The sequence below is a fragment of the Tupaia chinensis genome, unplaced genomic scaffold (genome assembly GCF_000334495.1).
Source record: "Tupaia chinensis unplaced genomic scaffold, TupChi_1.0 Scaffold000106_1, whole genome shotgun sequence".
NCBI classification, from domain to species: Eukaryota; Metazoa; Chordata; class Mammalia; order Scandentia; family Tupaiidae; genus Tupaia; species Tupaia belangeri.
Window position 1 is genome coordinate 86,694 of NW_006159570.1, and position 12,077 is coordinate 98,770.

A 12,077-nucleotide genomic window follows, 5' to 3' on the forward strand; every position below is an offset into this window, starting at 1 on the left:
GTGTACTCAAAATCCTGAGAGAAAAATGGAGAAGAGACTGCAGCATGGTCACTCGCCCTGGAGAGGGGGTTGATTGCTCATTTTCTCTCTTTCTCTGTCTCTCTCCCTAAGGCAAAATTATGAAAATAAATAAATTTAATTTAATTTGAATTTTAAAAGATGGGAAAACATGAAAAGAAGTACATTTTGGGTAAAAAGCAATAAATTATTTGGAATATGTTGAGGCTTAAACATGTGCTAATTTCTAGGAGAGTCCAAGGTTCTTCTTTACCCTAAAGGAGTGAATACATGGTGACCATGCATGGGCTTTCAGGTAAAGCTGGTATGTAGAACTGGCTCCTGCTGTGAGGGGGGAAACCTGGCCAAAACTCCTCCTTGCTGCACTTCTAGACTGTGTCTTCTACATGGAGGGAAAGCAGGGTACAGTGGCCCGAGCCGTCCAGTCATTTCTCACTTTTTTTCCCAATGTGCCAGGAGAATTGGCATGGATGATAGTAGCTTAGAACAGGCCAACTCACTTTTCATTCCTTCTCCATCTCTTCTCCTCCTTCTCCTCCTCTTCTACTACAGGTTTAGAGACACTCCTCTAGAAGAACTTGCCCTGTCCTTCATTCACTGTGGCAGCTGGGCCTTAGGCAGCCTGGGACAGACTACCTAGCTCCACTCTCCTCAACTCTAGCTCTGAAGTAGGCCTCCCTTACTCTGCATACTCTAGCCCCTTTCCTCTGGTCTTGGTTATATGACCTTTTCTCCCACTAGAGTCATCAAGAGCTGAGATTTAAGCCTAGCTTTAGTGGGAAGAGAGGAAACAGGCCTTAAGAGAACTGCTTTGGCTCAAGACGGTCAGGTCTAGTGAGGAAAGGATTAAGGTCTAGTGAGGAAAGGATTATGCCCTCCCCCTCATTATCCTCCTTCCCCCCAAATATACTGGTCTAAACTTTCTCTCTGGAACTCTGTATTAGGGGAAAGCCATAGTCACAGTAAGTAGGTGTGCCTTTTCTGGCTTTGCTTTTCTCTGTGCCTATATTTCATGGGAGCCATGTAAGCAGGAAAGATTAGGTGAAGAGGGGCCCTGATGCTCCTGTGTCTCTCAGCCTAGACATGAATGTCACACCATCTTTGCCTCCTGAAAACTTCCAGCAGGGCATGTGGAGCATCTGTGAGCCCTGGAGTAGCAGCCTGAAAGAAAGCAGTGTGTAGTAGGCGTACATGTGGGATCCACAACATAAACCACAAGCGTCGATGAGCTCATCTAAGGAAGATGTAACCAATAAGAACAGAAAAGAGCCAAAGACAAACTCTTAGAGAATGCCAAAGGGGGGAATAAATCAGAAAGAGGGAGAAAGAAGGAAGATGGGAAGACAGGAAGAAAGAAAAAGAAAGAAGCAAAGTAGATCCAGAAAAACTGAGGAGACTAGAAGCAAAATAGGAAAGAAAAAAAAAGATATAGAAAAATCCAGAGACCAGATTGTGGTGCAGTGGTAAAATGCAATGCTTGTGAAGTAATCCTACATGGGAAAGTTCCTGGTTTGAGTTCCAAGAATACACCAGGAACATCCTTGTCCATGATCCAGGGCTGGCAGAAGCTGGGGATGGTGGGGGGGTGGGGGTGGGTAGATCATGGCATCAAGATCTGTCAGGGATGCTATCTCTCACTCTCTCTCTCTTCTCTTGCTATAGGAGAGACAGATAAACTTCAAAACCAAAACCAAGGGAGGTGAAGTCTAATACAGGCTTAAATATCTTCAAACAATGGTCTCAAATAAGCAGCTTATGTACCATGAGGAGACAAACATGTAAACAAGTAAGTCACTAGGCAACATGCTACAGAGCTATACTGTTCTATAACAATGGGCCACAGCAGGACAGGAGAAATAACTGTGACTGAAAGCATAAGCAGAGTGACAAACGAGCTAGACTCTAAAGGATAATCGGAGCTTGCCATAGAAAAGTCTGTGCATGCACAGGCATACATTCAGGTTGGAGGGGATGAGTAAGAAAGGGGAGAGTGTCAATACACACATGAAGAAACCCGAATTCCAGAAAAGTTTAGACCTAAGGGGCCACCCTCATCATCCTTCCTTCCGATCTGGTAGAGTTCAGCCCTAGGATTATCTGACTGCCCACTTGATAAATCTGTCAGACTTAGAGTGCTGCTAGAGAGAAATCACCCCACTCTGCAGCCTGGCACCACCATGAATGTATGGCACCAGACCCCAGAGGACCATCAGCACCGAGCAGCCTGCCCACTGAAGCTCCTTATTTAGTATTTTTTTTCTAGTCTCTCATAGTTGCTATTTTATTCCTCCTCCATAAATCTGTGTACTTCTCCATGCTTAAAATAGCATTCCTACTGCTCTTCATAAATGGTCATCCTCCTACACATGGTGTCTTGGGCCTTTGTGATCTGCCCTTACTTCTCCAGCTTTATTTCTTGCCACTCCCTTAGTCTTGTATTCTATGTCCCAGGCACACTCAATGGTAGTTAGTTCATCAAATGCCTTATATTCTCTCTATCTGCTCTGGGTCATCCCTTTGCATAGACGGTTTTGTCTGACAAGACACATCCTATGTCCCACTTCAACCCCAACTAAACATAATCCCACTTCTGATTCTGGCTCAGATCACTCCTTCAGGAAAGTGTTCCCTGATCCCCTGGCTTAGTTTGGGAAACTAACTACACGCTCTGACAGTACTTGGCATTCCACCTACAATGGCAGTGACTCACTGACTTACCTATTCTTCTTGATGCAAATCTCTACTTGTTCATTTTGTCTCTAGCAAGAAAAGGGCTGGTAAGTACTCAGAAAGAAATTATCAAGGGTCAAGTTAAGGAGTTTGAATTCTAGTCAGTAAATAAAGAAGACCCAGCTAAATTTTTTAAACAGATGAGTGATGTTGCTCAACTGTAAACATCATGAGGTCAAAGATCATTATATATATATATTTTTTAAGTTTGGCTATACGGCATTTGGACTTGCTTGGGGAGGAGGGGAGAGAGAAAGTGAGAAATCATTCTCCAGGGGAGATAGCCATGTCACAAGCTCTTTTCCTCCATTCTTCTCTCGGGACTTTGGGCACATATGCACATGTGCTTGTATATTCGATTTTCAAGCCACTGGGTTCAGGACTTGAACCACACACTTGGCCATGTGGAATCTAGTCACTTTAACCTCCATACCATCTATCTGCTTTCAAGGACTATACTTACTGGGTTTACCACTGTACCCTGAAAGCACCCAGCATAGCATCTGCTACTTTGTAGATACTCATATATGTATTAAATAAGTAAATAAATGAAGGAAATCTTTCTAGAAAGATGACTCTAAGTGGGTAGGATGAATTAGAATGGGAAGGGTCAACAGGGTAAAATCCGTTAGCAAGACATAGCAAACATAAAAGAAAGTACAATAGTGTCAGTGAAGAAGGATTACAGAAGCTGGATTCAGGAGACATTGCTGAGAAATGACTGAAAAGAACTGGTGGCTATTAAGACGTGAGGATGAGGAAGCAGGAAAGCAGTGGATGAAACAAATCTTAGTTTGAGTGACAGGGAGACTGACACAACCATTAGCCAAAATGTTGAATGTACTGGGCAGAATAGAACCCTGAGGAAAAGTGTGTTGAGTTGGACATGATCTTGGACCATCAGGAGGATGCACTTAATCAGCGTGTGGATTAAGCATGCAGAAGGGAGGGTAGAAAAGCAGATAAAGACTCGAATGGTCAGCACTTGGGTGGTCACTGAGGACAGAAAACAATATGAAGTCTGTTAAGGGTAAGGTTGTAGAACAAGAATGGAAATCTGGAGGAGGAAAACACCCAAGGGGTAAGGCAAAGGAGCAGCAGAACTGGTCAGAGAATAAGGTCACGCGGGAGCACGATGCTGTGAAGCCGAGACGGTGCTTTCAGAACTTGGATGAGGATAGCTGTGCCAAAAGCAGAGGAAATTCATGTAAGTGAAATGGCATTTTGGAGGCCTATGGTCCTTGGACGGTGATTTCAGTGGTGACTGTAGAATAGTTGGACTGATGAGGAGTAAAATGCCGCTGAGAAACTGGTGACAATGAGTATAAACCAGTGTTTTTCAAGAAGGCGACGGTAATAGAAAGGAGGGTGATAAGGAAAAACCTGAAAAGAAATTAAAGGTAAAAGATTTTTTTTTTCCGTTATTTTCTTTCTTTTTTCAAAAATTTGGATCTTATCCTGGTAAAAGATGCAAAAAAATAAAAAGAGAGAGAGAGCAATGACATGAAAAAGGACAGTCATAACTGATAAAACAAAAATCATTCTCAGTGAGAGAAAAGAGAAATTGCCTTCCCCCACACACAGTTTTTTTTGGTAAAATGAAAGAAAGGTCAGTCTCTGAAATTCATGAATGATGACGTAGGCTAGATAGCTTCAAAAGAGTGGCAAGAGTTAGAAAAGGCAGGTACGTAAAAGAACTTCTAATCATGAATGAGGACCCAGGTAAATTCAGAAGACATGTATTTTTCTCTTTTTTTAGGAATTACTTTATCTAAGTTTATTTATTTAAAGAGGTTTTTTTGTTTGTTTGTTTCTTTTTGTTGTTGTTGTTGTTGCTATAGGGCTCGTGCGCTCACCAGAAAGAGAAACAGAGAGACAGAAAGCAAGAAATCACCCCCTGGGGGGATGGCCATGCCACAATCCCTTCTCCTCTATTCTTCTCTGGGGATCTTGGGTACGCACGCACACGCGCCCAGCATAAGTTTAAGCCACCAGGTCCGGGACTCGAAATGCGGTCAACTACATGGAGTCCAGCAACGTAGCCATTATACCAACTGCTGGTTCCTTATTTATTTATTTATTTACTTACTTATTTATTTTTCATTTGAGCAGAGAGGGACAGAGAGTGAGAAAGAGAAAGTGAGAAAGCAAGTCACTGGGTCCAAGACTCGAACTGTGGCCAGTTATGTGGGAGTCCAGTGTCCTTAACCACCATGTTACCTGCTGGCCCCAAAGACATGTATATTTAATTCCACCATTCTCCTGGTTGACAAGTTTTCTCCAGCAGTGCTTGGCTGACCAGAAACAGAAAGTGTGAGGGTATATCCATCCAGTTTGCAAGCAGGATATACAGGTGCAATGGACAGAGAGGGGCTAAGGAACTCATGAGTCCTGGAAGGGTGGGAAAGAAGAAATGTCATATGGAAAAAGTCCAGGAATCGTTACTACAGAGATCCATGAGAATGAAGAACAGGTTAAGTGGCAGGAAGGAGAAGCACAGAGCTATTTTTCCTTGCCTCATCTCTCAGCTTCCCAGTCTGCAAGCTTACTAATCACGGAGAGCCTGTCTTAACCATCGTCACATTTGCAAAGCTCTGCTCAAAAGAGGTACTTGATACATGTTTGCCTGATTGAAGGCAACTGGAGACTGGCAAATGACAACCTGTCAGCCAAATCCAGCCTACCATCTACTTTCATACGGCGCATGAGCTGAGGAAGTTTGTTTTATATATTTTTTTTAAACTTCAGACATTATCACTTTAATTGCCTGCTAGATCATCAGATGGAAACATGTGGCCAGTGACTGGAAACATGGCTCATAAACTTAGATAGGCAAGCATATTTTAGACCATTTTAGGTTTAGATATTCACCAGACTGGACATTTTTTTTAAGATTTAAAATAAAACTTCTTGTTATGAAAAACAAAGCAATAAATTAAAACTGGTTTCCTCAATTGCCCAAACTACTTTTAAAACATAACTCAATTTTTGTTACATTTCTTTAAACATCAAATTTTTTTGACAAATCTATCCAAAATATTGTTTCCATTTAGAACTGAGTTTGTGTAAGTGTGCCCTAAAATCATGTCCATCAGGTTACCTTTCTTTAAGCCCTAATAGTTATCTTCCCTCTAAAATGTGCATCTCTTAATTAAGTTGTCATTTTCAAAGATATTCTGGAGAAAAACTTATGAATTAAGCACTTATAAATTCTTCTTCACTTCTGTTATAGTGTAGCAATTTATCATCTAACCCATAATGGTCTATCAGTTGAGTCAGGCTTCGTTTCTTGTTCTCTTCAGACATATCTGACTGTAACTCATAAAGCAACAGCTGGCTACAGCTTTTCTACTTCTTTATTAACAACTGTAATTGAGACAGGTTGTTCTTTGATCTTAACATTTTGACTAGTTTTAGCCTCCAAAGAAGGTCTTCTTTCTCCTGAATATGCTTCACCAATTTTGCTTTTTCTTCATTTAATACTTGTTTAGGATAACTCTCCTTCAAAAAATCATTTCGGAGAGCATAGGTATCAAGTGATTTCGATTCACATGTACTGACATCCTTGAAGGCATTTTTCAAATGTGTGTTTTCTTCAAATTCACTGTCTATATGTTTAAAACTGTCTTCCATTGAAGACACTGGTTTCTCTGAAAAGGTCTGACCACTTTCTTCATTCTCTACTTTAAGATGCTTTACCACACTGTAGTGGAAATTAAATGAAGACCTTGTTTTCCTTAATTGTTCTGTAAGTGTGGCACTCATAGGATCCTTTTGCCACGCCCAAAGGGTGTCAGGTTTTTTACATTTTTAAGCGGTTGGAAACAATTTAAAACAATAATATTTTCTGACACATAATAACTAGATGAAATGAAACAGACATACTCATTCATTTATATACTACCTACGGTTGCTTTCGCTCTACAATGGCACAAGTAAGTAGTTGTGACAGGGTTGTATGATGTGCAAAACCAAAGATACTTTACAAAAAGAAAAATGTGGTGGCCTCTGAACTAAGGTACAGAGTTATAAGTTAAAGTCTTAGGGGATCTGTCTAGCATGATGAGAATGAACTGTGTACATACGTGCATGGTGATGGTGATAGTGTCTTTCAGACACGCGGAGCTAGTTTCAGAGAAACTATAATTTCACAGATGCATAAGAACTATAACTTCGTATTGCCCAGTTGCTTGGAATTTGAACACGAGACTGCTTTGATTGCATATAGTTCTTTAGGGACCATGGCAGCCTAGAAGCCACCAAGCTCTGGTGCTCACCTCCCAGCTCTTTGTTGTCGGCTCACTGAAGAAGTTGTCGATCATATTCAGTTCTTCCTTTTCCACCACCACAAAGCCTTGCTCTTTGGCATCTTTCCCATAGACATCAGGAGACCATTGAACAAAGAATGTGTACAAGTGATCCACCCTGAAAAACATGTTTATGATAGGCATTAACATCCAGTGCACTTTCCTGGCAGGCACTAGTAGGGACCTGCATATGCAAAACCATCTTATTCCTGCTTGGCAAATCCATTTTGCTATTTGGGAAGTTTGCCACTGTCTCTTTAAGTGACCTTCCAAATGAGAAAGTAGGAATCAACAAATGAAAGCCAAAGTCCACAGGCACTGAGAAACTATTAAAGCTTTCTTCTAATATGAGAGAAAGCTCAAGAGATATGACATTAAACTAGAAAGCAGACTGAAATATTGATACTAAGTGTCTCTCTGTCTTTATTTATTGGTCACTTAATATTCACTGAGAACAAATACTGATCTGAAGCTTTAGCTGGGAACAAAGATTAAAAAATATTCCAGTGGATCTTTATTTAGAACAAAGTATTGTTATTATGTAATTTTAATAAAACATTTTTGATAATTAGAAAGTATTGGGAGTAATACTAGCTATTATTAGAATATTAAAAAGACCTAATTCTATTGAAATAGGAATGTATTTTGCTTCTAATTTCTATGTTCTCTTATACATATTTAATATATGAAGGTTCTGGAGCATTTCTCCAGACTTAATCAATGGAAATTTGGCTACTTCTTGAGCATGGAAAGGTAGGTCTCAGTTCCCACACCTGTAATATCCTCCTCAACCTATGTCCGCCAAAAGCATTGTGACCTTAGATTCCACGCCTATAATCATTACAGCAGGGAAGAAGGTAATAGAAAGGATCAAAAATAATTCTCAGGGACTGGCAGGTGGCATGGTGGTTGGGATGCTAGACTCCCACATGGCCAACTATAGTTCAGTCCTGGACCTGGCAGCTTGCTTTCTCACTTTCCCTCTCTCTCTCCAGTCAAATTAAAAAATAATAAATAATGGGGACCAGCAGTTGGCGTAATGGTTATCTTGCTGGACTCCCATGTAGTCGAAAGGTTCGAGTCCCAGATCTGGTGGCTTAAACTCTTGCCAGGCGCATGTGTGTGCGTGCCCAAGATCCTGAGAGGAGAATGGAGCAGAAGGGATTGTGGCATGGCCATCCCCCTGGGGGATGATTTCTTGCTTTCTGTCTCTCTCTGTCTTTCTGGCGAGTGCACACACCCTTTGCGAGTGCAAACAACCTAGAGCAAAAACCTCTCCAAAAAAAAAAAAATAAATGAAAAATAATAAATTAAATTAAATAATTATTTCAAAAAATAATAATTTTCGAAGTCTCTTCCAATTACAAAAATTATTATTTCCATTTGAGGCTACTGTTTGAGACAATGCTAACTTACCATTAATTTTTTTAAAGTTATAATTACTTAAAATATTGGGTTGTCAGAAGAGTCACAATGCATAGAAAAACAGAAAAAAATATGTCATGACTTTTCTGACAACCTTATATTCTAACAATAAATAGGATAAAATAAAAACAGAAATGTCACCCACAATCTGATTTCCCAATGGGTCAAACCATACTTCGGTTTCCACATTCCTTTCCATTCTTCTTCACATATATACACAGTTTAGTTTTCTTTTTGTTGTAATCAGCCAAGACAAGATTATCTGTTATAAGTAACATTTTGTAACATACATTTACCACTAGTCTTTGTACTTTTTTTTTTTTTTTTAGGTTTTTGCTGTAGGGTGCATGCACTCACTGGATAAAGACAGAGAGAGGGAAAGTGAGAAATTACCCCCAGGGTGATGGCTAAGCTGCAATCATTGTTCCTTTACTTTCCTCTTGGGATTTTGGGCATGCACTCACACGCCTGGAGTGATTTTCAAGCTGCAGTTAGGAACCCAGCACTTAGCCACCACACCACCTGCAGGCCCCATGTACCCATTTTTAATAGCTGTATTTTAGGAAATTAATTAACTGTAATTAGCCTGTATTCCTATGTCATCAGAATATTTAGCTTGTTCCTATTTTTTGACCAAATGTATAATGCTGCAATGAACATACACAGTTCCACACCTCGTACCAGCTTTTGAATTATTTTCCAAGATTAGTTCCCAGAAAATAGATTACTGAGCCCAAGGGCATCATTTTATAGCTCATGATTCATCCTGCCATACTGCTTTTGAAAAGTTGACTAGTTTACTCTGAGACAAGCAATGTAGTTTATGTTTCAAGGTTCATAACAACTTGCCTATCTTTTTTTCTTTTAATGAGTTTAATATGTACGTTTTATATACACTTGGCATTTATTTCTTAGGGTGTAGAACATTTTTCAGTGTGTGTATGCACCTGGTCTTCTTCCTGGTTGCAGCTTTTCTTGGGTGAATTAGCTCCTGGTGATTTGTGGCATTACTGTTTTTAAGTTATGAGAACCTTTCTGTCATGTAAATGCTAATCCCTGTCAAATGTATTTCCAAGCTGGTGTTTTCTTTCTATACTTACCATGTTTTCCCTTTATAGTTCAGAATTAACACGTTTCATAATTATTTTTTTTTATTTGCTATAGGTTGTGTGTGCTCACCAGAGAGACAGAGAGAGGGAAAGTGAGAAAGTACCTCCCAGTAGGGATGGCCACGTCATAATTCCTTCCCCTTCATTTTTATCTTGGAATTTTTGGCATGCACACAGATGCACTGAAAATGTTTTTCAAGCAACCTGGTCAGGAGGAGAACCTCCCAGTTAACCATACATCTTATTGATCACACTGTCTGCTGGCCCAGTTTCATTCATTTTAAAGGTACATTTACTTTTTCTTTTGAATATAATTTTTCTTTTGTTATCCAAGAGGGGGCACATGTATACAGATCAAAATAAGAGGGAAAAAAAAAAAAAACACCCTAGTGGGACTTGTTCACACTGTAATAACTTCTTCCTCCAATTCTCCATCCTGTCAGAATCCTGGAATGTGTGTGCAGCTGCTATATAAGCCATCTAAGCCGTGCCTCAAATCCTGGCAAGCCATGTGGAATCTGGTTTTCTCTGCACAGAGCTTAACCAATGCTCAACAGACATATTTCCTTTTAGGTTTCTCTTTTGAAAAATGGAAAATGTTACCCTAAACAAGTTATGTATCAGAGTATATGCTATACTACCATTCTTATCTAAAAAATAGATTTTAGTAACTATGATTGTACATGGCCACACTGGTCATGTTTCAACTGGGGGAAGCCATGGTGCCCAGTTTTTGGTCAAACACCAGCCTAGATATAGCTGTGAAGGTATTTTTAATATGTGATTAACATTTAATCAGTAGATTTTGAGAAAATCAGATTGTCCTCTAACATGTGGGTAGGTCTGTTCAATCAGTAGACAGCCTTAAAAGAAAAAGGCTAAGGTACCTCAAGGGAGAAGAAATTCAGCCACGACTTTCTTCAGATAGGATACTGTAAGACCAACTCCTCCCCAAGTCCACAGCCTGCCAGTCTGCCCTAAATATTTCAGACTTGCCAGCCCCTATGACTGCTTAAGAAGCCTTAAAATACAGATAATATACATCCTTTTGGGTCTATCTCTCTGGAGGACCTTACTAATATAATGAACTACTGTGAAAGGCCACAAAGAAACTGATATAAATGGTTACCTAAGAGGAATGGACAAAGGTGGGACAAAGATACTTATATTGTATATACTTTTTAAAATATTTTCATTATTTAAAATATTTATGATACAAACATCAAAATTGTATTTTTTAAAGGTTCCTTCTCACTCCACCCCATGCCCCTATAGGTGTTCACTTCATTCATTTATTATATTGTTTATAATTTTGTAGCTAGAAAAAATATGAATAGGGCCAACAGGTGGCATGGTGGTAAAGGCACTGGCCTCCCACATGGCCAATCATGGTTTGAATCCCAGACCTGGCAGCTTGAAAATCATACTGAGCACATGTGCATGCATGCCCAGAATCCCAAGAAAACAGAAGAGAGGGGATTGCAACATGCCATCTACCTGGGGGATGATTTCTCACTTTCCCTCTCTCTGTCTCCCTGTCACTCTCTTGCTCTCTGGAGAACCCACATGCCCTTTGGCAAAAACCTAAAAAAAAAGAATATATATTTCCCAGTTAATTCCCTAGTTGTAACACAGGACACATTTTTATCTCTTTTTGGACCCGCTTTTCATAAAGGGCTGTTCATTTGTCCTCTAAAATTTCCCCTCAGAGGGGAAGTCACTGTACAAGCATAAACACTGAGTGAAGAAGCAAACTTTCCAAGAAATGCTAAGTGCTCATACTGTCGTATTTCCTTGTAAAAGACTGCATGTGAAGGAGGGATAAGTCATGGCTTTGGAATTAGGATTTCATTTCTTTTTCCATGGTATGCAAAAATGTAAATTGTGAAAAGTGTAGGCCAATAATGATGTTAGGAAGACAGCTGATCTCAGTACTGCCAGTTACTTCTTTTCTGGTGACAGACATTAAGTTACTTGGGGAGACGCTCTCAACCGTCCTGTTTAATTATGCAGAGGTAAAACAAGGAGGACTTGGTATTGGGAGTGGGGTAGAGTACAACTAGACATTCCCTGCTTGAAAAAGAGAGCTTATTCCTTAAAACTTATTGGGAAGGTAGATGAGGTATTAGGTTGGATAAAGAAAGATTTGTATAAGGTTCAAAAGATTTCTTGAAAACCGCTTTAATGCTTAATGCTTTCTCTTTTGAAATTCAATAACAGGACTTGTCTGATCAATAAGGAATTAAGGAAAGGATGACATTCCTCTCTCCATCTCGTTCCTGAATGGAGACTCTCCAGTGGGACGGACTGGTCTTGCCATGCTTATTTCAGGAGCAGACAAATTCGGAGATGGTGTGCTGCTGATGCTGAAAGTGAGACCAAGTCTTTGCCACCATGGGCACGCTATAGGGAGAAAATGGTTGTATATGTATATGTGTGTGAATTTCTTAGGAGCTGTAACTAGTGGAGGTGGGGTGGAGTGGTCGAT

At 39.9% G+C, this 12,077-nt stretch overlaps 1 protein-coding gene and 1 pseudogene across 4 annotated transcripts in view; both read right to left on the bottom strand.

Annotated features, from left to right (window-relative positions):
- The window catches only part of NCOA7 (nuclear receptor coactivator 7), a 175,501-nt gene that overhangs the window by 20,079 nt on the left and 143,345 nt on the right, over positions 1-12,077 (bottom strand). For all 4 annotated transcript variants that reach the window (XM_006143794.3, XM_006143796.3, XM_006143793.3 and 1 more), the window contains exon 11: positions 7,026-7,173. In XM_006143794.3, the coding sequence (XP_006143856.1) occupies positions 7,026-7,173 (148 nt within the window). The remainder of the gene's footprint in view (positions 1-7,025; positions 7,174-12,077) is intronic.
- On the bottom strand, positions 5,944-6,513 carry LOC102470660 (swi5-dependent recombination DNA repair protein 1 homolog pseudogene; annotated as a pseudogene).